This window comes from Rattus norvegicus, chromosome 17, assembly GCF_036323735.1.
Source record: "Rattus norvegicus strain BN/NHsdMcwi chromosome 17, GRCr8, whole genome shotgun sequence".
Classification (NCBI taxonomy): domain Eukaryota; kingdom Metazoa; phylum Chordata; class Mammalia; order Rodentia; family Muridae; genus Rattus; species Rattus norvegicus.
The window spans coordinates 76114204-76141850 of record NC_086035.1 but is presented as its reverse complement, the minus strand read 5'-3'; the positions used below and the strand labels follow the sequence as shown (position 1 = coordinate 76141850).

The window sequence follows — 27647 nt, the reverse complement described above, 5'->3', positions numbered from 1 at the left end:
TGCTTAAGGAGGCAGTCACTTTAAGTGGGTTTACAATTTGCTTTCTTATTAAAGTTGGGACTCAACAATACTGATGTAAACACCCCGGTTGGAGAATGGGCATAGTTAGGATCTGAGAGACTTGTGAGATTCTGGACATGTGACACTGGAGATGGACGCTGAGGTTTAGTGTAATGGGGGATTTCCAATGCACTGGAGTGGGTTCGATTGTAGTGTTTGCCCACGAGTTTTGGCTTAAGATATTAGGGTCTAGATATGCACTTTAATTTTGGGGTTTTTGTGGAATAAAATTAAGAGGTAATAAGTACTACAAGGCAAATGCAAAACTCTAGAAGGCTATTTGATGGGAAAAATGAAAGGATAAACAAAGAAACAGATAAATATTGCAGACCATTGATAGCATTTCAAAGTGGGGCCCACTTACAGCGCATTACTCCAGAAGAGAAAGCAAAATGCTTTTGTTGGCTTTCTAGATTTTTCTCTCTGTTTTTTTTTTAAATATATATCAGAGTTCTTATTTTAAAGCTTAAATAACTGGAATGATTTGTAGAGTTTTCAAACTCCAAATGAAATTAAATGGGGAAATCGACTCGTATTCCTCAGCTCTGCTTCAGTTCTATCGGTCACACAGAGAGTCTGATGCACTTTCCCCGGCTCGGTATAACCAGTATTCATTTGCTGAAGGTCCTTAGCAAGTGTGCATCCGAATGGTGTGCGTTTGTGTGGACTCTGTGCTTCTGACTACAAAATGGGGATAATCATGGTGCTGCTTAGAGGGCTATCAGGAGGCTGGAATGGAATGCCAGCTGTAGCAGATTTTAGGACTGGCTTGGGCATACAAGGGTTATTCAAGTGGGAGGCGAATCATATCTGTTGAGGATTTTTAAGGATGCATTATCAATCTTACCATCTCCAGCATATTCAGTTTCATGGGTTTTAATGAATTAAGTCATTTTCATGCTATTTTACATGCACAACTCATCCGCTTCATTTTCTTGCTTATAAGGAAAAAACATTAGATACACACACACACACACACACACACACACACAAACACACACAGGCACACACCCATAGCCCTCCTAGCCAAGGCTCACTTTATTTCCCTGGCTTCGATTTAAAAAGCATTATATGCATGTATGAGGTCATCTGAAAGGTTCCAGTCTGGGTCCCAAGTCTGATTCGGAACTACCATATTTGAACCCCAGACCTTGGTTTCCATTCCTGGTACAGCTCAGTTCCTATCTCTCCTGACTCAAGGCATCATACTATGTTGGGAACGGCTGCAAAATGAGATAAGAAAGAGTTAAAATACTTTGAGACAGTGTTCAGATGGTGTACAGTATGTAACATTTAACTACAGATTCACCGTAGATTACTAGAGATGCAGACACTCTCTCTCTCTCTCTCTCTCTCTCTCTCTCTCTCTCTCTCTCTCTCACACACACACACACACACACACACAGTTTTGCCATGCATGCTGTGTGTGTGAGGCAATGGTTCTGCTGTTATCTATACCCCAGCCCCAGATACACAGCTAATGTCAGCCATGCTACTTCAGGAACCTTTCTGTTCATCACAAGCCGCCACCTAGTTCTCAAGAATCCACATAGAATAAGGCACTTAATAAAATAAGAATTAAGATGAGGCAGTTTCATGTGTATAACCCTGGCACTCCTGTGTCTTAGGCATGAGGATGGTCTAGACATCACCAGAAGTGAGCCGCAGAATCGCCCACCATGTTACCGCTAAACCAGGACAACTGTAAATAGTTAAAACTTTCATTTTTGGATTTATCTGTATTTAGCTGGGGATGGGGAGGGGACAAGACCACACACATTTCACATGTGCAAATCCCAGAAGAGTACATTTTTTTTAAATAAATAAATTCTTTGGAATGCATCAATACCGGGCAATCTGTTAGGAAAGCCAGCCTCTCTCCATCAGAATGAGAAGGGCAAATAAAATCTGCAATGAGCAAATAATCTAATTTCCTTTACTCCAAATGACTAGATTTTTGAATTTATATAAAAATGGTCATGTTCTTCTGTGGGTTCTAGTGTCTGCCTCCCTCCCCTCCTCCACTCCTGCCTCTCTCTCCTTCCTTTCACCAAGTAAACAAAGAATCTGAATTAGGGGAAATCAGTAAAAGCGTCTTTAAGGAAGGATATTTAATTGCTTAGACAGACATCTTCTTTTTCCTCTGAGTTTCTTTCACATGTGAAGAACAAGTTTGAACTCTCCCCCACTAAACACAAATAATCAATTTGTGGAATTTAATCCAGTGGGGGTTTGAGGGCATTTTATTTTGAGTAATAATAATTCCAATACCTGAAACTCGCAAAAACAGCTTTGTCTATTGACTTAATCTGCAGGACGGACTCCTTGCTTGTGACTTCATAACTCCCTTCCTTTATGGAGGCGGGTCCTTTTGCATATAAAAGCAAGTCTCTGGCACAGGTAAGAAGGAGAGACTTGGCATTCCCATTTGTCCCGGGGAAAGAAAGCTTATTCCTGCACGCTTGCCAAATGCTCACTTTCCTTCAAGGCTTGATGGGCATCAAGAGGGTGAGATCCAGTCCCCTCCTCGGGCCTGACTGCGTTCCAGCTGGGGAGGAAGCAAGCTTCCCCGGCAGGCAGCTATAGCACAGAGAAGCCTGCCAGGACGCCATAACTAGGGTGCTTTGAGGGGGGAGCAAGCCCATTGTTAGCGGTCCTGCGCCAGCTCCGGAAAAATTTCACTGATTCTGTCAGCCACCGGAAGCCCCAGACACTCCGAAAGCAGGGGAGGAGGGAGACCACACTTGTCTTTTCTGAAGTTCACCCAGCAGCAACTTTGGGAAGTGCTAGGGTTGGGAAGGAAGGCGGAAGTGTGCTTTGTAGATGCAGCCGGAACTTTGGAAAGGAACAATTAAGACAGGAGAGAGAGCCCCTGGAAGGATTCCAACTCCCGGGTGGTTCCAGGCTTCAAGTGAAGGAACAGAATGACCCATAAGCACCTGCGTGGTGTGTGGCGAGGCACAGGTGATAAACCATGGCCAGTAGCAGTTTTCAGGACTGCCGGACATCATCTCTCTTTCATGCCAATAACCAGTGATTTAGCTTCTTCCCCAACCAACCACACATCAAAGAACTACATGTATTTTTAAGGACCTTCTCTACCCAAATGAATTGTGGGAAGATTTCTCCAGTCACCTCCTCACAGTCACAAAGCCAGACAGTCAACTGTCAGTTTGAGTTGTCATCGTAGGGACAACACAGGTTTCTGAGACTTGAAATGTCCAAATTAAACCACAAAGTAGGTTCGTCTTCTAGGAATTAAGTAGAACAAATGACCAAATGTCACAGCAGCTATGTCAGAAACCTAGGAATGACACGACATTTCTTTCCCTGGCTTTACATTCAATGTCCCTAGATTTGAATTCTAAATATTATTTAGAATATCTGTCCACTTACACTCAGTCCCACGCTATCTTCCCATTCCACACGATGTCATTTCTGGTTTGAATGTCTTGAAGAGTCTCCCGAAGAAGGCTTTCCCAGATTCACGATTGTCTCCTCAAATGTGTCCTCCCCGGGGTCAAGAAGAACTCTTGAAATGCAAATTTCTCTGTGTGCTTTCTGTTGACGATCCTGAAGGGCTTCCCATTGTTCTGAGAACTGGAGAGTGAAATCCTTAAGGTGGCCTTGAATGTGTCCTTTTATCTTTCTGTTCTATGCTTGTTAACTTCTACAGTGTTGCAACGTCTATCAAATCTTCTGGAACTCCTCCGTGGACTTGCCTAACTAGCTCAGAGACCTGCAGGTGATTTTCTATCTTTTTCTGATCACAGATGTGAATGTGTTGATTTTTTTTGTTGTTGTTGTTGTTGTTATATCACTAATGCTTTTGACTACATTATATAGGTATATCTCTATGAAAGGTGGGGCCGCGACTGTTAATTCTCACTACTGAATGTTCCTCCTCTAGCAAACAGCCCGGTACTCTAGACCCTCAATAAATATCTGAATGAAAATAGACTAAAGAGGTATATTCAGTTGTCAGTGTAGACAAACAGGAAGTAAAGAAAGCTATTGGTCCAAGAATAGGATTAGATATTCAGATAAATCCAGTGTAGAGATGTTATGGGCGCGTGCCCAGACACACAGGCATTAGAGAACAGCCTCGGGGTGTTCTCTCTCAAATGCCTTCCCATCTTATTTTGAGACCTAGAACTGATAAAAGAGGCTAGACTGACTAGACAGTAAACTCCAGGGCTCTGGCTCTGTCTTCTAGCACCACACAAACATTTAAAAAAAAAACAAAGAAAAAAACCCATGGATTCCGGGGAATGAACTGTGGTACCCAAGCTCACAAGTCAAGCATTTTTCAAACCAAGCTGTCTCCTCAGCCTCTTAGTGTACAGCCTGGGTAGGTTGTGGGATAGACTAAAATGTCTTAACAGAGAGGTTGAAACTAGGAGTTACCACAGATATATACTTGAAAGTGCATGGTGAGGGGGATGGGCACATAGAAGGTCGGGGTCTCCCATGCTTGGAGGAACTAGCTAGCCAGGGAAGGTGCAGTGTGAAATGTTGAAGTGCGAGGCAGGTGGCCAGGATGTGAGCTATGGAAGAGTGCTGTGCTTTTAAGGTGAGTCCCACTGGCCAGCCTGGAGACCTGCTTGGGATGCTGCCACAGGAGGGTCAGGATCCAGTCCTAGGTATGCATAGTTCATGCTAACAACAGGATAAGGACATGGAACTAAGAGAGTGACTGTGGGAGAGAAGGGGGCCCAGAGAGGCAGCTTCCAGGGAGATGAGGGCCTCGGAGCATGGAATACTCCTGAGAGCTCAAGTTCAGCCATTAGGTATGACTGCCAGGATTTGGCATCAGTAACCTTGGCCAAAATAGCTAAATCGTATACTTCTATGAATATTCAGGATGTCTAGCTCTTTCTTGGACCAGGCTGATTTTACTACCTTTTTTAGGGCTTCTTTTCTGACCCTTCAAGTTCTCTTTTGAGAAGCACACATATCTCACATTCTTCTTGAATTGTTTCAAAAGAAAAATTTCAATATATATATGAATGAGGTAACTTTCAGTCTGCTCTGTTATCTTAATTTGAATCACCAATAGCTTTTAGCAATATATAGGGCAGGCACTCTCATCTTATAGATAAGAATACAGAAGGGTAGGGATGTCAAAGGTTTACCAGTCTTTTTTTAAAAAAGATTTATTTATTTATTTATTTATTTATTTATTTATTTATATACAAGTACACTGTAGCTGTCTTTAGACACACTGGAAGGGGGCATCAGATCTCATTACGGATGGTTGTGAGCCCATGTGGTTGCTGGGATTTGAACCCAGGACCTCTAGAAGAGCAGTCAGTGCTCTTAACCACTGAGCCATCTCTCCAGCCCGGCTTTCCAGTATCAACCGCCAGATAGATGCCCTCTATCTATCTCTGATAGATGTTCATCCGAATCTGAGCTTTAGCCTCATAGCCGTGCAGGCTGTCCCCCAGGTAGCCCACTCAATGATGTAACCGGGACAGCACACTCACCGTACGTGCATGTTAACAGCACCATACGGAATGTATGGAGGACTCGCAATGCTTATTGGAGCCATGTAAGGCTAGAACCTATTTCCATACCTGCACATAGATTGTCTAGGTAGAATATTCGTCAGTGAAATCACAAGAGTCCAATCTGAACCTGGATATTTTATTTGGGTCTTCTTCAATTTGCTAATGGTCCATACACTCAATATGTCCCTGCTGGTCATGTGGCTGCCTCCTGCTGGCAGGACAGGAGAGAGGGTCACTGAAGGTATGTCCTGAGTCTCACTAATGCTTAATTATCCATAACTCATGGTTACTCCTTAAAAATTACTGCCTCCAAAGAGTTTCCGAATGGATACTGTTTCTACAACCTTATTTACTCTACAGGAAAATCTGACTATGGCCTGAAACATTTGTTCTTGGAAGCAAAGAGTTTTAATCTCTAAACAGCATGTCAGGTTTTTGAATGAGGGCATGAGTTTTACATGCTGGGGTCCTATAGGGATTACCTATGAGGTCATAGCACCCCTGAAAGGCTGAAAGGTGGGCCACTTAGAGGATGCAGTACTTGTCTAAACTCAGACAACTATTAAATCATAGAATGCATTTGAAGTTGGGTGTATCTTGCTATCAAACCTCTTACAAAGAATTGTATGACTTCAGGATTCCAAAAAGCTAATTCACTTTTTTATTGTTTTACTATGTAACTGTGTCAGTTGAGGACGAAGGACATCCAATACAGACAGATGTGCACATGCCTCTCTTTGATTCTGCATGAAGCATCAGTTCCTTGGCACCATCTTGGCTCTCCACCACCTGGCATACTCCCTGTGTATCATCCGGAAACTTTTAGGTCCAGTTTCCCAGGCACCTGTCTGACTTTACGCAATGACTCTTGATTTTACGTTACGTCTCCCAAGCTTTTTTTGTTTTGTTTTGTTTTGTTTTATAAAAAGATTCAGAGCAGTGTGCATCAGCATGCTTTATCTTGCGTTTATGAAAGTCTTCATGTTGGAAACTCTAAGGCAGTCCACGGTTACATGCTGCCTTTTCAAAAGGATCTGTGCTCAACTTTAATCCATTACCTGAATCTGGACTTACGCTAAACTTAATTGTTATATGGAGTCACCCGTGGAGAGTTTAATGGAAAAGCTGGGCAGTAAATTAGTAGCATATGATCAGCTTGAGTAACACTAAGTTTGTTTATCCCCGGCCCTTCAAGAAGAGTGGACTGTATTTTTAGGATATGACTTGTTTTCCATATCTGTACAGAACCACGTCTCTAGTTAACTGGGCATTTAATTTTCCACTTATTCATTTTTTCCTCTTGCAGATAGCTCTCGGGCTACTCAGGATGAGCCTAATGCAGAGAGAAATAATTATAGGAGAGGGGACATGGAAAATGTCATAATTAAACCATGCATTTTCAAAATACACTCAATATACCCAAAACATCTTGATTGCTATAATCAGGTAGACTGGGGTTTTGGCAAATATTATTTTGAAAATAAGGTTTATTTAAAGTCAGAAGCAGAGGGGCAGGTTTCAGAATCACCCTAGAACTCAAAACTCAATACATTTACCACTGGTTATTTGTTAGATACCAGATATGTACGAAAATGGATGGGTCTGTGGAACATTAGGGCATTCGCACGCGACCTTTGAGAACAGTCTTGCCTCTGACATAAACTCTCATTAACTAATGCTTGTGTATGAACCCATGGTAAAATCCGTAGACCCTGATTACCTGGAGTTGTGCTTTAAACTTCTCTTTTACGGTTTGGAGACCACGGTTCAGTGCGTGCATGCTTGCAAGGTCGGGAAAGTGGAACACCTATGTGAGAGACTGGTGCTCTGAGTTAACACTTACTATTTATAGACACAGAGACTGTCAGCCAAACACGAAGAAAGAACAAGAGAAGGTGGGGAGGGCGGCAGTTTAAGAGAGAAAGAGCCAAACTATGCAACACAGACTTTGAGGAACGGGAATCTCTTCCCTTCTTTTTTTTTGTTTGTTTGTTTGTTTTGTTTGTTTGTTTTGTTTGTTTTGTTTTGTTTTTTGACTTTGCAGTGTTGGAAGTTTCTATGTAACTGTTTTAGTTTTGTTCTCTGTCTAACAGGCTTGGAGAGGACAACAAGCTGACTTACTGAGTGAAAAGTTGCAGAAAGAAAGGGAAAGCCAAGGAAGCAAATTATATGGTTACAAGAAAACTAACTAGAGAATTAAAGCTTGATATAGCTTCACCCTCTGGAGAGCTCTTCGTGATTGCAGACAGCTTAAAAGGCAGAGTCGCAAGCACCACAGACAGCCTAGCCTTGTTCTGAGGGCTTTGCCTAAGACAGGTTCAGTAGAGGGAAAACCTCATCTGCTTGCTGTCTGCTGTTGCGAGCTATGGTCAGAGAGCCGAATACCAGCCTGGGAGGCGGGCAGAGATGCGATTCTCTAACTCAGTTACTAGGTCGGAACGAAACGGAGCCCAGGCATCAGAAGCCATTTCCCTCAAACACCAGCATGTTTCCTTCCAACATAAGAGCTGTTTCCTCCTCTCCTAAAAATTATTATGGGTGGAGAGATGGCTCAGTGGGGTAATGTGCTTGGCATGCAAGCATGAGGTCATGAGTTTGGTCCCCGGAAGTCACATGAAAGACTGGGTGTGGTGGCTCGTGCTTTTAATATCAGTGCTGAGGATGGGAGGCAGAGATAGGGAGGCTCTCTGGGTTTGCTGGCCACTCACATTAACTTAACTGGGTGAGTTCCAGATAAAAGAGAGGAACTCCCCCCCCCCCAAAGAAAATAAGGCAGGGAAGCCACTGAGGAAGATACCAAAGAAATTCTTCTGTCCCCCAATACACATACACACATATGCACCTAACCTGTAGACACATGAACATGCATGAACACACGTACACATGCTTACTAACCCAGAGCTTTCCTTTGTTTAGAGAGTCTCTTGTTGGTTGTACTTACGGCGTCTCCCTGCCGTATAAAATTTGCCTTTTCATCAGGAGGTGGGGGAGAGGAGCAAAGAGAAGGTCACAGATGGCAAACCAAGAGAGAAACTGACCCAGTCCACACCAGGGCAGGGGTTACCTAGCTCCTCTCTTGGCCCAGAAAAAGTCATCAGTAGAATTAAATGTCTGAAAGCAATTGTGTCTCATTTCCCTTCCTTCTCTAGTGATCTTCCTGAAGCCCTATTCTGCTATAATTCCGGTTCTTTGACAAGGTGGACTGACACTTTCAATCCAGTAATTTATGGGCAATTGGTTGTGAAGTGGCAATTTATTAAGTAAGGTCTAAGAGTGCAGAGGACTGTCATAACAACGAAGCAACTCGTCTCACACACTGCCTTCCTGACTCAGGTCTTCCAGACAGAACTTAAGGGCTTCATTTAGGGGCTATAAAACCTGAGGCAAATGTTTAATTCCTGAATTCTTCTGTTCCTGTCTCCCATCTCTCATCGCGTAATTGGACAAAAGTCATAAAATGTAAGCTCCCTGGTGTGCCATCACACTGATTTAGATTTGGGTGAAGCTGTAGCAGGCCAAGCTCTCTGAGAGTCTCAGACTCCAGGAGGAAAGGGGGGAAAATCAGGTGACCTCATCTGGCCCAGGGCCAGCTCTTAACCCTAAATCTCTCCACAAGTTCTCCTTCTGTTTTGCACGGACTGTGATGAATGGCCGGCCCATCACGGATGGGGCAAAGAGGCGCCATCTATCACCAGGAAATGTCGGCTTCTCCGAGATGCCAAAGCTCCCTTCTTCCCATGACCTGATACATATTCAATCTAGCATTCAACACTTAATGAATGGGATACATTTTGCTCCCTGATAAAATGTGGCCATATTCGAAGGGAGAGGTAAATCTGAGGGTCATGAAGACAGAGATACTGACAAACCTAAGGCACCGAGAGTAAAGTTTACAGGTCTTCTGAAGTCACGTGTTTGTGGAGTCAGCACTTTAACTGTCCCCAGATGCCTTCCTTCCACAGATGTCCATAATCCTTCTAGGGAAGGGTTTTCAAGAAGTCTCTTCATTTTACCCTTTCCTTGGTCTCATATTATGATCATCTTCTGCAAAGGGATGGGCTTCGGCTATGAAACAATAAGATTCCAGGTTATTGAGGACATTTTTGTTGTTGTTATTGTTCCTGTTGTTGCTACTGCTGTTGTTGCTGCTATTGTTGCTACTGCTGTTATTGCTGCTATTGTTGCTACTGCTGTTGTTGCTGCTATTGTTGCTACTGCTGTTGTTGCTGCTATTGTTGCTACTGCTGTTGTTGCTGCTATTGTTGCTACTGCTGTTGTTGCTGCTGCTGCTGCTGTTGTTGTTGCTGTTGCTCTTGTCATTGCTGTTATTGTTGTTTTTGTTGCTATTGTTGTTGCTGTTGCCGGCAAATGCTGAGCATTGCTTAGATGTGCTCTGCTCATATGCCAGTATAACCAAAAGGAGAGCCGATCTGAAGTCTATGAAAGACCCTTCCCCAAGCTCTTCCTCCCCACTCTCTTTCTTCCTCCTCATCCCTCAATCTTTGGATGCTCTGCCTTATTCCCTGTGCCTGTGGTGCAGGCCATCTTGACAGTGTGGAAAACTCACTGTCTCTGGCTGCTTCCCTGCCTCTCCCTTTCTAAAGACTGAAAGGTCTAAAACTCATCAGAACACATGGTATCCATCAACTCATGCAGGGTGCTGGCAACCCATAACCTAAGGCCCAATCCTGACTGCCGCCTGCTTTTGCAAATGGTTTTAGTGGTGTAGACTCTACATCGTAGAGCCATAGGTTTGGTGTGAACTCTACTTGGGCACTCAGTTTTCTTAACGGAGATGATGCTACCCAACAATGACAGAGGTGACTACTGCTGCCTATCCAGTTTCAAGGGTCTCACATCTGCTAGTCCAGCCAATAATAAATTGAAAATAGTCAGAAAAAAGTAGGCCTATACTGAATGTATGCCATTCCTTGAAATATAGTACATTATCTCATTCCTGGCCTCCTTGATGTAAACTGCATTTCATGACCAAGATGGGTCTGTGAAACTATAAGCCAAAGCCAAACAATTCTTCTGTTGAGTTGTTTCTGTCTGATACTTCGTTTTACAGTGAAAAGCAATAGTAAATCTGTGTATAAAAGAAATACATTTGTTACATGATTTAGATGTGAGAAAATTCCCATCACAGCGGGCCTTCGAATGGGGGATAAGGCGCTTGCTGTCATGGAGATCCATCTGTACTATAGAAAAAGGAAGGAATGTTTAAATCCCCAATGGTTATCTAGATACCGTCGCTTATAGAGCAATAACCAACTTATTGAGGAGATTTGAAGAGAAGAAGATGATCTGATGGTGATTCTCCAGGAAATGTACACGCAGGAGCTCATGTTAGAACCAACCCTTTCCAGTTCTGTGACCTCATGGAGAAAGGACGCCCAGCCTCGGGGAACTTAATAATACACATTACACCTAATCACGGCGGCAGTAATGGTGCGCAGGAAGGTCCGCACGAAGGCTGTGCAGCATCACTGAGCGTCGCTTACAAGCAGCAAATAAAGGCAACATCTTTCCACTTCGCAAAAATCTTTCACTTCGCTCACCAGGAAACAGGATGAAGGAGGTAAACACCTCCGCTTCCACGGGCCTCTAACAATCCTTTCCGGCTCAGACATTTGTGTCTCTATAAGAATGAAAAACTAGCACCACGGAAAACACAAAATGGAGCTCTTCAGCCATAGTTAACAGAGCACCGGCAACCTGGATTGATTGTGATATTCGTCCCCTGCAGGACTAGTCCTATGATTGCTAATGTCAGCGAGTGTCAGCACAATCGCGTCCCTACGACAGCTGATTTACCTTAGTTATGGCTCTAGTTCAGAGAAGGAGCATCTGAAAACGGATTTGTAGTTTAGTCCATCAGCTCAACATAAGGACTGGGAATAAAAGGAAATGCGGATCAATAGGAAGAGAATCGCTTTGGTGTGAGAATAGCCCGAATGTGTATGAAACGGGGTTTGCAGTATCGCTCAGAGGTGGGATTCATGATCCAGGGGGAAGGTGCTACATCCTACATTGATCATGTGTTTTTATGGATGGGGGATAGTTAGCTACAATCTGGTTCAATTTCTCATTTCAGCAATGAGGAATGTGCGGGTGTCTATCCACGTATTCGTATTGGCTCAGCAAAATATGGCAGCCGCGATACTGCAAGTTGGTCATGTAAAGAGGCTCATCTGGTAAAACTGCTTGCAGTGAGCAAGTCTGATGGCCTGATGGCCTGCTTTTGATCCTTGGAGCCCACGTGGTAGAAAGAGAAAATGGATTCTGAGAAGTTGTCCTCTGATCCCACACATGCATATTCTCTCTCTCTCTCTCTCTCTCTCTCTCTCTCTCTCTCTCTCTCTCTCTCTCTCTCTCTCTCTCGCACACACACACAGAGGCACAAGTGATTCTTAGAATCTGGGACATTCTGCCTAAACAGGGTCTAGGAAGAAGAGGGAGGGAGATGGCACACTGTGAGTTCCCTGGTGAAATACACTCTCTGACTAGACTCTCTGCTGAGCTCTCTTTGTAAGTAGCCCTCAGTCGTGGCTGATGAACATTATAGACTCAATGCAAGTAATTTTGTCTATTCCCTGTAACTCCTTAAAAGACTTGACTCCTAGTAGTTTAGGTTTGATTGTTTCTAATAGTTTATGCCGCATTTCCGGGTGACTCAGCTCCTGTTAATCTCTCTGCATGAGAAAGTTTAAGCAGCACACAAAAGTGACAGTAAGGTCTGGTCAATTATCTGATCACAGTGGCGCTTACAGCTTGATGAATATCTCTCTTCCTGAAAGATGCATGTTTCTCCTATAATCCAAGGATGTCAAGAATGCATTTCCCCCTTAAAGACAAAAAAAAGCCTTTTTTTTTTTTTTTTTTTTTTTTTTTAGATGCAGAGCTAAGGAAATTTAGCAATCCTGCCTACACAGCTGGTCAGATCTGCATCCACACTGAGGAACCCTTGGTAATTTTCCACTCTCCCCGAGTCTCAGAGGCCCGGAGCACTAGCCTCACCCCTAATTCCATCATTTCCTTTCAGTATGTTCAGACTCCCTATAGGAATCAAAGTAAAGTTGGTACTGCCTTGCTGGGTACCCTTGTCTATTGCAAAAGCAGACTGTTGGCTAAGAACTGCCCTTAGCACCACATTAGCGTCTGGCTTTACTTATCACAGACAGTCATTTGGCAGAGGCTCAGCCCTGGATCTGACAATGTTTGACCCCTGGATGAGACAAGGAGGCGTTCTGCATGCTCAGAGGCAGACCCCCACCCCATCATCACAGGCTTGCTCTTGGTCTCTAGCGATGAGTTCTTCTCCGGATCCAACCATCCCTTAGAGCGAGCACAGTGAAGAAAGATTTTACACTAAGGATTCTGAGTGTAAGCTCTGAAGCTGAGTTCCTCTCAGGCAGCTTCCTGCAGGGACAGAATGAGCAGCAGGCCTTCCTCCCTATGTACTTGTTTCCAGTGAGGATCCACTCCCTAAGCCTAGAGCTGGGTTTGATACTATGTTTCCTTCCCAGTTCTTTATGAAGTCTCTTTTGCTCTGCTTGGTTCTTCCCGTCCCACAGAAACTTTCTAGCCTTTGCTATCAAACGCCCCTCTTGAATTCCTGCTATTGCCCTGCACCATCAAGATGGTACTCTGTCCTCCTGCTGACCGGATGGTACCAACAGTGGTTTGGAACCTAGAATTCTGTAGGAAACCTCTCCCTTCCCCTCACCTCTGGTTGTCTCTCTTTCCCATCCCCCGAATCCTTTGCTATGTCTCCTCCACACTGTTCTCTCCTCTACTCCTTGCTTCAGTCATGCCTGACACCGTACTTTCCATCTAACACCCTACTTCTGACAGTTTTTATGTCTTGAGTGAGAGACTGAAGGATCCCCAAGAACAACTACTCCCCAAAAGAAATCTAATATTGTTAAAATCAAATATTTAGTGCTCAGCGTTCTTAAGATTTCCAACCTGAAGGAACAGGATAGAGCTTCTTCTGTAGATACCTGTTATGTTTACCGCCCTCTCAAGCAGGCCGACTTGGAGTCGCCTTCTCCGGCTGAAAAGCACTTTGGATACACATAAAAGGCAGAGGAAGGAAGAGTGGCATCTCTTACATAAACAGCTTAGTTCTGCACTACTGCATTTGCAACTGACTCATGAAGCAAAAATATTTGTGTGTTTGGAGTAAGTTACTAAATTGTTCTGTGTACCATGTCCCTCAAAGGCAATAGTAGCTCTACACACTTCCAGAGGCTCGTTCTAAAGACGTGAGAGAACATATTGGAGTGCTTGGCACAATTCCAGGCACAGAGCAAGAACCGGGGTTCTCCCGATAGTTCTCAACCTGTGGGTCAAAACCTCCTTTGGGCTGCATAGCATACATTTACACTATGATTCATAACACTATCAAAAAAAATCACAATTATGTAGTAGCAATAAAATAATCTTATGTTTTGGGGGCAGGGGGGAGGGGTGCACCACAACATGAGGAACTGGATTAAAGGGTTGCAGCATTAGGAAGGTTGAGAAGCACGCACTAACCTCTAAGAAGACGAATTTCTGAGTATCAGATGACCAGCCTGCCTCTTCCCCTTGGATACTCACAGTTTCTGCAGACCCTCCCAAGATATCCTGTAATATGAACCAAAAAGCATCTATCTCCATATGGGAAGTGTTAAAACATGTGCAGCAGGCTCTCCTGAACAAATTTGAAACTTATCTCAGAAGGTTTATCAGGCATGTGAGAGGGAAAGGTATACTAACTGAGCTAGAGGAATAAATGAAAAAGACTCATATCAAGGTCTAATATATAGATATGTGTATATATTATATCTGTATGTACATATCTATATGTATATATACACACATATATAATATATACACATATCTATATGTACATATCTATATGTATAGATAGATATAGAGATAGATGGGTGGATGGATAGATAGATAGATGGATAGATAGATAGATAGATAGATTCCCTATCGATGTGTACTAGTCTTATTAAAGAATCAGTTTCTCACAAGGTAAAAGCTTGTTTTGTTAGTGTTTCCTGACTCATTCAAACATTTAAGGGATGTGGCAAACAGACTATGACCATCCTTTTGAGATCAAGTACTCACAACATCAAACATCCCTGACATCTGATCTATTTCGTAGGCTTTTTAATACTTTCCCCAATAATGAGGCAAGTTTATTAAATCATGCTACCATATGAGCTTAGAAGTCATGTGTCTAGCTGCCCAAACCACTTCTGTTTTCTTGTTGGTCATGTCTTTAAGTCTCCATAATAGTTGAGGGTTAGCCATGAGCCAAGTCCAACTGATTTCCCTGTTTTTGTCAATAAAGTTTTATTGGTTCATAACAAACCAGTCTTGTGTTCTTTTTCATCAGCAGCTGTTACGATGCTACCATAGCAGGGCTGAGTCACAGCAGTAATTGTTCAGCCAGGAAATCTCAAGTATTTACTACTGGCTTTTTATAGAAAAGCTTGCTAACTTCTATTTGCTTGTGTAGAGGGGACAGATTCCATTTGAACAATAAAGAGGCCTGTTTGGGCTCTCAGGGAACATCACAAAAAAATTCCATATGACTGAATCGAGGGTTTTGCTGGCTGGTACAGAACTAACACAAACAGGAATGGGGAACCATCCATCCATCCATCCATCCATCCATCCATCCATCCATCCATCCATCCATGATCACGGCACTAAGCCACCATGAGAAGCAAGGCAGTTATGGTGTGAATAATACTCAAAGCTTCTGTCCATATAGATTTTATGGTCTGATGATAGACCATGATAGACCACTTCATTCATTCATGCCTTACTCTGTTACTTATTGTCTGCTCAAAACCAGCAAGGGGATATTTTAGACACCGAACTACACAGCAACGAAATCTACAAATTCACTCTAATGAGGGAGGGAGAGACAGGAATCAAGTACGTATGAACACAACAGGCCTTTCACAATGAGAATATGAGTTGAACCGTGAGGCCTTGACATTTTTTTTATCATTAAAAAGTAGCTGAATATTGAATATTTCCCTGCTTTTGGGGATGAGTTTGAGAGTACCGTGTGGGTGATTTTAGGGTGGGAACTGGGGGAGGCATCACTGGTAGGACTGCCCTGACAACAGTTGAGGAGAGACTTCTGGGTAGGGAAGCAATAACTTATGCAGTTAAAGCCCACTTGAGGTTGGCTGTGTATGTGAGGAAGAGGAGCAACAAGAGCTGGGAAAGAGGGAAGAAAGGCATCCGTAGAGGTTGACATAGGTCCTGTCAGATGGGAGGGGGAGGACACTGGCTTTCCTAGGAAAGTAACAGAGTCTAATGGATGACTTTGGAAATGTTTGCATTGCCCACTCGTAGGGGTTGAAACAGGAAGAAGTGTTGGCCAAAAAGTCCATGAGAGCAGAGATCTGGGGGAGCTTCGAAGTGATTGGATGTGAATTAAGATAAAAAAAACAAAGGACCAGGGAATGCTGTCTACTTTTCTCTTATGAATACCAGGATGGGTAATGGTGTGCTTCAGACACCTACTAGAGCAGGAAAGGGAGCTCATGGGGACCCAATAGAGAGAATCTGCATCCTATTCAGCTTCTGTATAGCCCACAGTGGGACCTTCTGAGACTTCAGGGCTGGCCTGTCTTTATGTGAGGATGCATGGGGAAAATGGAAGTGCAGGTGAGGAACAAAACCCCTCTGTGAGAGAAGAAAATTGAGGATGCTATATCACTCGTCCCACTAAGGAGCCTGTGACTTCCAGTCCCTTCACCCCTTGATCACAATCCCTTCATTACAATATAGGAGAGTTGCAGGAGTGCGGTAGGGTAAGGGGCAGCCATCTGCCCGGCATTCTAGCCCCTGATCAGTTTCCTTCATTAGTCTCTTTCTTTTTATCTTTCAAGCAATACTCATGAACAAGAAACTGTATAGTGACCATACTGTCAGCAGGCTTCAGGCTGCTTCGTTTTCTTCTACTCATAGTCCTACAACAAAATCTTCTACCTTTTTCTTGATTTGGTAATATTCCCCCCTCCCTCCCTCCCTCCCTCCCTCCCTCCTCCCCTCCCTCCTTCCTTTTCTTGTGAAGTTGTGGATTTCATGCTTTCCCAGAGATCAAAAGGGGAGTCCTGAGGTTTTGTTGGTGTGTCTTTTGGAGTCAGTAGGTTTCACTCATGTCACTTGGGTAGAGAAGAATGAAGACAGCCAACAGCACTTGATCTTGCCGTAGGTCAAACACAGAACTAGGATAGAGCGTTGCAGCGACCAAGTTCTACAGAGGAGCTCAGGACTCAGGGGTGTGCCCTGAAATAATGGTATATTAATCTCCAAACATTTTGTTTAGAAGACGTGTCTTAGTGTTTCTGTTGCTGCGAAGAGACATCATGACCACAGCAACGCTTACAAAAATGAAATGTTTAGTTCACGATGGCTTACAGTTCAGAGGGTTAGTCCATTACTGTCATGGTGGGAAGCGTAGTGGTTCATAGGTAGACTTGGTTCTGGAGGGGTAGCTGAGAGTTCCACACCTGGACTGGCAGGCAGCAGCAAGAGAGAGTGAAAGTGGGCCTGGCTTGAGCATCTGAAACCTCAAAGCCCACCCCCAGTGACGCGCTTCCTCCAACGAAACCACACCTCCCAATAGTGAGCCTGTGGGGGCCATTTTCATTCAAATCACCCCAAAGGCATAAAAATCTTTCCATTTTAATGTCCTATCTTACAACACTCAACTGTGACACACACACACACACACACACACACACACACACACACACACACACTTAAAAATCACCTCTAGCAGTTACTTTTTAATAGCGGCAGCTGCAGCAGGACTCCAGGCCTCCTTCCTGACCAAACAGCTCAAAACATGCTAGGATGTATGGGCTGAACACTTTTCTGCCCTCTGATGCTCTGTTAATGTCAAGAACAAGGCTTTGACTCAACTGGTGATCGGCAAGGGCAGAAGTTGCTCTCTTTTTTTTCCTACTAGAATGAGGTCTTGTATCCAATTTCTATAGATGTTTAAAAGCATCTGTTGACCAAACTCTTGTCACAGACAACTGACAATGGCATTAGAGCACACACCGTGTGCTTCTGTTGGGGTACCCACTGATGTAACTAACCTCAATCTTTGCTTCTCCTAAACATTAGAGACAGAGAATTACTGTGGACCAGTAAACAGATCAATGGGTCAAAAATAGCCAAGTAGGTGGTTTGAAGCAAGAGTGCTTGCTGAGTAAGTTTTAAGTGTGGGCACTGGAATTCGATCCTCAGAACCTATGTGTAAAGGTCTGGATGAAAAATTTCCCCCATAGGTTCAGGCATTTGAACACTCGGTCCCTAGTTGGTAGCACTGTTTGAGAGGGTTATAGAAACTTCAGGAGGTTGAGCCTTGCTGGAAGAAGGTGGGGTGGGTTTTGAGGCTTTACAGTCTTGCCCTGTTTCCTGAGCTCTCCTGTTGCTTGCTGCATCCAGGTGAAAGGTGACCAGGCAGCTTTCTGTGTCTGCTGTATGCTCCCTCTGACTGCTACCGTGCCTCACCATCAAGACAGACTCTATCCCTCTGGAACTATAAATCAAACTCGAATCTTTCTCCCTTAAGTTACCTTTGTCACGGTATTTGGTCAGAAAAGCAGAAAACAAACTGGTACGTCCTATTTAAGTAGGGGAAAGGCCTGGTCTGGTAGTGTGCTCAGTCCTACCGTTGAGTTGGTAGAGAAAGGTAAATCCTTGGGGCTTACTAACTAGTCAGCCCAGCCAAACAGACAAGCCCATACCAACGAGACACCAGGTCTCAGAAAACCAAACCAAACCAAACCAAGGTGCATAGCAGCGAGAAGAATGACACCCAAAGTTTTCCTTGGGCCTCCACAAACACATGACACCCACACGTATTTACTTGTATATGAGTGTGCACCGTCACAAGTGAATGTATACATATTACATATATAGATGTCGACGCATCCCCACAGGATAGCCAAAAGCACACCTCATGGTAAGCAAGTGGGAAATGTAAATAAAAAGTCAATACATCCAACCACTTTATAATTCCTTACCTTGGAAAAAGATTCTGCATAGTTAATAGATGTCCTGCCAGGAAGAGGCATATAGAATAACCTCTCCAGAGCCATCCATGTAAGGATGTTTATCTTTCCTAGGTCCAAACATCTGCAGCTCCACTGAGCGCACCGTGAAGTGCTTATATAGGGGATATATCAGCAGATGAGCACAGGAACATCACTAGAGTGTTAGGTGGGTTACAGGAACATTTTTTTGAAAGGTCTTTGAAGGACCGAATTTTCAAGGTTTGCCACCACAGCCACACATATTTTTAAAGCCGGAACCCTACCCTTAGTATTACTTGTGCAGTAATAGTCACCCAAAAAGAATTCTTTGAAGGCACTCTTAGGATACCTTTCAGTCTTAGAAACGGGTTAGTCTTCGGGGAAAGAAAAGGTGAATGAACCCTGCTCTAACATCTACTCCATAAGAGCATTAACAGAAATGTCTTACCACATCCCAATTAAAAATGAGCTTCAGAGACTGGGGAGATGGCTCAATAAGTAAGGGCACTTCCTGTCAGGTCTAAGGGACATGAGTTTGATGCTCAGAAGTCACATGGTGGAAGGAGAGATCTTGTGAGTTGTCTATTGACTTTCATATATGGGCACTGTGTGATCTCTCTCTCTCTCTCTCTCTCTCTCTCTCTCTCTCTCTCTCCCTCTGTGTGTGTGTGTGTGTGTGTGTTTCATGAGTATACACATACAAATGAAGAAATAGATATAATTTTTAAAAATTAAGTTCAACCACACAAAAAAACAGCAAAAAAAAAAAATCACTAAAGGATCCATAAAGTAAGCCTTCTCATTCAGAAATCCTGGAATTTAATTAATAAGAGCAAAAAGCTGTACCCATAAGGATGTTCACTGTGTTGTTGTCGATACAAGCCAAGGCCTGTCGATACGTGAATAAGGTAACAACATATTGTTAATATAATAAATAACTCCAACAACAAATAATGTGGCAATTTGGTGAGCATCATAGACCAGAGATGCCCGTGGCCATTACAGTCACCGCTTTGATGGGTGGCTGAAGGTGGATATGCTATATTTGGAAAAAAGTTTATAAAATAGCTCATATTTTATGATGCATGTACAGAAAGTTCTGGAATGTAAGAGTCAGGACCAAGGAGCAAAAGGTAACTCTGACAAACTTAGCTTGATATGCAGATTCCAGTTAAAGGCAGGAAGAAAAAACTGTCTCCATAAAAGACATCCTCTACTCTACATGTCCCTGGTATGTGCCACCCGTCCCCCTCACACACCACCATCACTTGTTACTTACTTTTCTAGCCCTAACCCTAACCCAACAAATGATGTCAGAGAAAGAGAAGAATATTGATCTCATTTCCATTTGTTCTTGTTTATGACTATTGTTTTCAAAATAATAAAATCAGAGGCAGGCGGCATGGAAGGGACATAAGGAGTCAGCTAACATAGGGCAAACCTCAGTAGGCTGGTCCCCAGCTTGTTTCTTCTCCTCTGTGTTCTCTGCTTGTTCTGGTCTAACTCTGACAAAACTCTCCATGTTTTGGGGGAGGTATTTGGGCAAACATGAGAACTGACTAGAATCACGTTTAATAATAAAAATACCCCTGATTTTAACATTTTTATGTTTTAAAAACTGTCTCAAATGCTTTCCCTGGGGAAATGCCACTTATAGTAAAGCTAAACCCACCAATTCACCATGGACACCACCAAAGGTGCAGCTTGGACTCAAGTGGCAATGACATATGAACTTGCCCATTTTAGCTTAGGTTCTAAGTTCTGGTATGACCAAGTCAGAGGTCACTTTTTACATTTTATTATTTGTTTGTTTATTTTCAAATACACTTTGTAGCCAAGGATGACTTTGAACTCCAGTCTGACTTCCTGAGACCTGGGGTTATGGTCCCGCACCACCATGCTGAGTTTCCATAGCACACTGGGCCAAACCCAGGGTCTTCTGCATGCTAGATAAGCTACTTATACCAGCTAAGCTACTTAACAGCCCCAGTATTTACCGAGAGAGAGAGAGAGAGAGAGAGAGAGAGAGAGAGAGAGAGAGAGAGAGAGAGAGAGAATGAATCACTACTACATACATTCTACCTGATCAGTTGAATTTGTATATATCAACTTTGCCAAAATTGACCCGAGACCGGAGGGTGGGGAGGGAGAATTCACAGTAGGGACACACAGTTCTTTGGACTCTTCAACTGGGAGCCATAATAAGATTTTTTGAAAAAGTTTACTCTTCTATGAGAACTTCCACTATATTCTATTTCATCCCTTCGGTGGCCTCTGAAACAATTCAATCCAAGGACTCATTTCTGAGCCGGCCAGCTTTGGGAGCATTGAAATAGCCCTGAACGCTCCTGAAGGAAGCCCGTGTTCTCTCTGCTCTCCTGCGGTGAAACTTGAGGACCACTTTCATGTGCTTGCCCGGTCTGTCTGCTTAAAAGTTGTGTCTGTATCAGAACACGGTATTCCTCTGGCCATGTTGGCTTGTCACTTAAACCCAGCGCAGGCATCTTAGAGAATGCCAAGCTCTCTTTAGCTGGTGGGGGTGGGCAGGAGCTGGCCTTGAATGGAAATAGCGCGGGAGAGAAAGCGAAGCAGGCCTACCTTAACACTTTCCAGCCTCTCAGGGAGTCCAAGTCAGAGATTAGGGAAACCATTGTCTGAGAGCTGCGGAAAGAAGGCAAATCGGAGAGCAGAGGTGCCTGGACCCGGCGACAGGGACGCAGGCAGAGGCGGCTCTGGGCTCAGGCTGGAGGAGCAGCGCCCAGCAGCTCGGCTCTTCCTCCTTCCAGGACTGATAAGCGCTTGTCCTGGCTTCTCTCCACCCCCTGAATCAATCTTGTGCTCTATTACTTCCCAGACCGGTTCCAGCTCTCCACACCACCCTTCAAAAGCCCCCGTAATCTGCTCCAACTGATCAAATTTGACCTTTTTTTGTAGCTCACTTTATTCCAACCAGAGTTCTCAGTTAAATCTCTCTTTATTAACTCCATCCTCCTCGGCTTTCTTTTGGAACAAACACGGCTCAAGCCTGAAGCTTCCAGACTTTAGGAGCAATCATTTACAGATTACTGCGGGCTGTAGCCTTCTCCTCCTTTGGGGGGCTTCTCCTGCCTCGGAGCTCTCCTTTCATATTCCCTTCAGAAGACTGGCGAGGCTGCTTTCTTCCCGTCTCTCCCGGCTTCGGTCTGGGACACTGATACCAGGTTTAGAGCTTTCCTCTGAGGCTGTAACTGCATTACTGCTAGGATTTGTTTTTTAAAAAATAATCTGGAGCTGTACTGCTAACAAGCTCGAATTTACGATGTTTTCTGGTGTCAATTTCCTACAGTATTTCCCTCCCCCCAGCCCCCCAGCCCTTCCAGCCCGCATTCTTTTCTCTCTCATTAAATTTAAATAACAAAGGGAAATGCACAATCACTAAAGATGAAGTGAACATATCAGAATTTCTACCAACTTTCCCCTTTGTCCTTTATTTAAGACCAAACACCAGGGCCCCGGAGATGGCCCAGTGGGTAGAAGCACTTTTTTTTTTCTTTGCCAAGTCTTTGTTTGATTCCTAGAACCCTCCCCCCCCCTTGGCTAGGGAGAGAAGTGAATCTTGCAAGCTGTCTTCTGACCTCCACACAAGTGCTGTGGCATTTCACACAGACACACACAGACACACAGACACAGACACAGTCATACAGATACACACAGACACACCCAGACACCCAGACACAGTTACAGTCACACAGACACACACAGAAACAGGCACACATACAGATACATACACAGACACAGTCACACACACACACACACACACACACAGAGTCACACAGACACACAGATGCACACACACAGTGGAAGCAAGCACTTGAACAATCAGACAGAACTGTTTTCCTGTGGTGTCCATGGTCCCTGGCTAACCCTTCTGAAGTGACAGAGTGAGGGATTTCTTTCTTAGTACATGGAATTCTTCTTTTCTTGAGCACAGCCTCCTGGGCTTGGGCTCAGTCTTCTCTGGGGGATGTAGGCTCTTGCTAATGCTTCTCGGAAGCTAAGCTACGGCAGGAACTCTTCCTCCTGTCACCTGTCCTCACAGGATCCTGGAGGCAGACAGCCTTGAAATCATCTAGTCCAGGCTGCTCAGACTGTCAACGTTTTCTTCAAAGCCACAAGTCCTGTAAACTCCATGTAGCTTCTTGGATGTTAATTTCCCTCCTCTTCTTACTCTAATTTTAAAAAGAACAATGTCAGATCATTAACATACACGGAGAATCAGCGTAAAGGAAGCGAATCCTCCTGTGTGCAAAGAGCAGACGGAGGGCCTCGGAGGGCCTCGAAGTGGCCTTGTATGGTCATTGGAAAGAAGTTTAGAGGCCGGGATATAGCTCAGTCCTAGAGTTGCTGAGCTCTTGAGTTGTATGAAGGAGGTCCTGGATTTGAATCCCCCAGAGCACTGCCTGAGGAGTGGATTTATTAGGTAGCACTACACCATCAAGAGGCATCCATTAGAAAGAGTACTTGTTGCCATTCTGGGAATGCTTGCAAATGACCTCTTTAAACTTGCAGGCAAGGGTGGTGGGGTGGGGTAGGGATTACATTTCCTGGTAGGTAGAACTCACCGAAAGTTAAAACAAAATAAAATGAGAGAGAAGGGGGTGAGGATTGAGAGGAGAGAGGAGAGAGGGGAGAGAGGAGGGGACAGAGGGGAGGGGAGAGAGGAGGGAGGGGGAAGGGGGAGGAGGAGGGGGGAAAAGGAAGAGGAGGAGGAGGAAGAGAGAGAGAGAGAGAGAGAGAGAGAGAGAGAGAGAGAGAGAGAGAGAGAGAGAATATGAACCAATCTTGTAAATACCATGGTTCTTTCTCAGCATCAGAGAGAGACATACAGAGCCTGCTTTTGGGAGCTGCTGCTGTTCTTATCGTTCTTATTGTCAAACATTCTACTCTGTTTCAACTTCTCTCCTTCCCTCTTCTCCGTGCTCCCCACCCCAGTTCTTAAAATAGTCAGTTAACCCTCAATGTACAGTTGCTTTCTTTCACAGTCATAAAGGTCACCCTAATGGCTGTGAATGACACTCTTCACGAGTGTGACTGTCTGTATGCTAAAATTAAAAGACAATTTCATACCTTGTAAAAAAAAAACCAAAAAAAAAAAAAAAAACCAAACAAACAAAAAAAAAAAAAGAAAGAAAAGAAAACACCACCTCTCTGGGACTTCATGCTTCTATCTGGGCTGCTCCTGCCCTCCCAGTGTGAAGCTGGGCCATGTCATAATCTCGTGTAAACATTTACATAACGCTTTTAGTCCCCAAGCTCTTCATCCAATGTGGCTAATAGCAGGAACCTACATATAGAGCGGACTTCCAAAAGGCTGCCAGCGCTCAGATAATTAATAAAGTGTTTCTCCCTTTAGAAAGTTAGCAAGAGAAAAACAAAAGATTATCATGAAATAGTTTCTGCAATTATAATGACATCATCCTTATCTCATTAGCCCACGGTACCACAGGGATCCAGGGCTGAGGGAGGGAGAGCAATGGGGCCTTAATATTTAGAGTTCAGGGTTAATGGGACGAAAGGGGGCGAGGGGGTGGGGGGAGGGACCTGGCTTTGGGCCAAAGGACAAATGGATAAACATGATTCTAAGCTGCAAAATAATTTATTTTGATTTTCTTAGGTAGGGTCTCACTGAAACCCAGTTTGTCCACACACCCGTTCTCTGAGTCCTGGCAATTCTCCTGCCTCAGCCTTCCAAGTGTAAAGATCACAGGCCATCAGCCAGCAGGCCAAGGATAACAGTCTTTTGGAGCAGTGGGGTTTTCAAAACCTTTCAAAGGCAGGAAGTAGAATCCTGCCTTTCAAACAGAACCTTGCATCCAGACCTAAGGAATAGATAAAGCGAAAGTCTGTTTCAACGTTGAGAGCAGGGTGCGTGTTGCCACAGGCACTCCTAGTAGCTCACTTGTTTATGACACCAGCAGCGTTCTCCCCTTCCTGGTATAAATGAGGGCTCTGGGGCGTGAAGAAATTAAGCAACTGGCTTGATCTCTGGGCATTGTGCTTAGCAGTCATGCCTACGAGCCCATCTGGGCAATCACAGCCCCTCTGTTTTCCTCTTACAGCATGATTCTCTGGCAGAGAACACCTTCTAGGGGGTGAGGGTAGAGTCAGGATCAGGTCAAGGCCTTGCTCTGTTACTCTCAAGCTGCTGGAGTGAAGAACATCCTTTGAAACCCATTTCCGGGAATTGTTTGTTTATAGATGACGCAGAGAAGTGATGTATTCAGTATTTTGTTTTCAACTTTTGAGAATCAACTATCTTAACTTGCACTATATATTCATTCTGTATATTGAGACAAATTTATCTTCTTACCTTTTCACTCATTTTTTCTGTTTCTGCTACACTGAATGCTTATGCTAAATGCACCTGCCTTGGATTTTTGAGACAGAGTTCTCTATGTGTACAGGCTGGCTTTGAACTCTCAGCGAGCCTCTTGCCTCAGTCCTCCAAGTCCTGGGACAAACTAGATCGATCGGCTAATTGTTAGGCCATAGAATTATAAGTTTCCCATCAAGTCTGAGTGTGCTTACTGCAGAGAAACAAAATGTTGCTTTGTTAAGATTTGAGACAGCTTATCTGGAACACAGCAAGCGGACAATAAACATTTTATTCTCAGAAGTAAAATGTTAGGTTCACCTTGAGACGCTGTATTTCTTTTTTCCTGTATCACCGTGTGAGTTGCTGTGAGGTATCATTCTTTGGTCTTATTTTTCTCACTTCTGATAAAGTGACTCACTCCTTCACATGAAAATTAATTATTCTGTTCTTTGTTCAGTTTCAGACAGAGTCGCCCTACGTAGCCCAGGCTGGCCTTGAACTCTGTTTTTCCTGCCTCAGCCTTCTGAACGCTGGAATTGCAGGCCTGCACTGTCATTGCCTTTTTTCTTTTTTGAATTTAAAAAACCTCTGTCTCTTCCTTCCCTCCCCCAACACATACATACATGTATATCTATGTATGCATGCCTCTTTCTGTGTGTGTGTATATCTTTCTCTTTCTCTGTATGTCTCTATGTACGTATGCTATGTAAGTCTCTCTCTGTGTATGTCTTTCTCTTTCTCTGTATATGCCTGTATGCATATCCGTATGTATGTGTGTGTATATCTCGCGCGTATATAACACGCGTGCGCGTTTCTGTCTCTGTCTCTGTTTCTCTCTTTGTCTATGGGTAAGTGTAGAGATCAGAGGTCAACCTTAGGTGGTGTTACTCATGTGCTCTATGTCTTGTTGAGATAGGAACTCTCACAGATTGGGCTAGACTAACTGGACAGTGAGCCTATTGGGGTCTGGGCTTACAAGTGGGTATCACTCTACCCAGGCTTCCAGGTGAATCCTGGGGATCAAACCCAGCTTCTCATACTTGAGGGACAAGTGCCTTTCTGAATGAATGATCTCCCCAGCCCGTTCATTGTTTAGGTCGTCTTTAGTAGTCAGCGCTGAGATGATCATGATGGTGGTGGTGGTGGTGGTGATGATTGTGATGATTGTGATGGTGATGATGATGGTGGTGGTGGTGATTGTGATGATCATGATGGTGGTGGTGGTGGTGGTGATGATTGTGATGATTGTGATGGTGATGATGGTGGTGGTGGTGATTGTGATGATTGTGATGGTGATGATGATGGTGGTGGTGGTGATTGTGATGGTGATGATGGTGGTGGTGTTGGTGATTGTGATGGTGATGATGATGGTGGTGATTGTGATGATTGTGATGGTGATGATGATGGTGGTGGTGGTGGTGATTGTGATGGTGATGATGATGGTGGTGGTGGTGATTGTGATGATTGTGATGATCATGGGGGGGTGGTGGTGGTGGTGGTGGTGGTGGTGGTGATGATTGTGATGATTGTGATGGTGATGATGATGGTGGTGGTGGTGATTGTGATGGTGATGATGGTGGTGGTGGTGTTGATGATTGTGATGGTGATGATGGTGGTGTTGGTAGTGGTGGTGATGATGATGATGATGATGATGATTAAAATTAGATTTTTTTCATACCATATATTCTGATTATAGTTTCTCTCCCCTCTACTTCTCCCAGTTCCTCCCCACTTCCCCAGGTCTAAGATTTTTATCTGTGAAAAGAGTTCAGTGTTGAGAAGGCAAAATCCACCACTTCTGTCTGCTCCGTACAAGCAACAAGGCTCTAGGGCCGGTGTCTCCACAGGCTCTGATGCCGGTTATGTGGGCAGCAGACAGAGATGCAGAGTTCAAGTCAGAACCCAGGACTCCTGACTGTGCACCAGGTCTCTCCTGAGAACAATTTTGAAAAAAACAAAACAAAACAAAACAAAACAAAACAAAACAACAAAAAACGCCAATCCAGGAGGTTAACGTCAGCCAGTAAGCAGAACAATTCCTTATTCTGTGGCACCTTGGGTAGTTTTCTGTGGCTGAACATGTACCATTGCAGTCAGAGACATGACACCAGAGACGTGTCGGAGGAGTAGCAAACACGTGATTCGTGAGGCAGCCAAACGAAGGAAAGGATTCACCACCAACTGTAAGTTAAACCAGCATTCTGCAGGGACTCAGAAAGAGACGTATGAGGTCACAGCTTGTTTCTCTCCTGTCAGTCAGAGTTCAGATTTCTGGCAGTCAAGAAATTAGTTTTATTTTTGTTGTTGTTGGATGTGTGTGTGTGGTGTGTGTGTGTGTGTGTGTGTGTGTGTGTGTGTGTGTGTGTGAGTGTGCGTGCTTGATATGCTGTGGGACTGCAGAGATAAGAGAATAACTTCTAATACTTATCTAGGTACTTTCCCTCTGTTGGTTGGGACAAGCAGGCTAGGCTAGCCAGTCCAGAAGCTTCTGCCTGCCCATCTTGCCTGTATTCCATGTATGTGTTACCAGATTCGGGGGGGTTCCTGTGGGTTCTGGGGTTGGGGTTCTAAAACTGAGGTCTTCATGCTTAGGGGTCAGGTGTTTTAGAAAGTGAGCATCTTCCAGCCCAAGACTTTCTAACTACA

General features: G+C 44.0%; 1 protein-coding gene across 28 annotated transcripts in view; it reads right to left on the bottom strand.

The window, feature by feature from the left end:
• The window catches only part of Celf2 (CUGBP, Elav-like family member 2), an 825373-nt gene that overhangs the window by 497450 nt on the left and 300276 nt on the right, over window positions 1-27647 (bottom strand). For 11 of the 28 annotated variants that reach the window (XM_063276298.1, XM_008771863.4, XM_063276299.1 and 8 more), the window contains exon 1: window positions 21245-21908. The exons of 16 other annotated variants lie outside the window; for them this stretch is intronic. In XM_063276298.1, the coding sequence (XP_063132368.1) occupies window positions 21245-21297 (53 nt within the window). In that variant the 5' untranslated portion in view covers window positions 21298-21908. Of the gene's footprint in view, window positions 1-3456; window positions 14445-21244; window positions 21909-27647 lie in introns of those variants that run through there. One more of the 28 variants, XM_063276318.1, reaches the window with a different exon arrangement.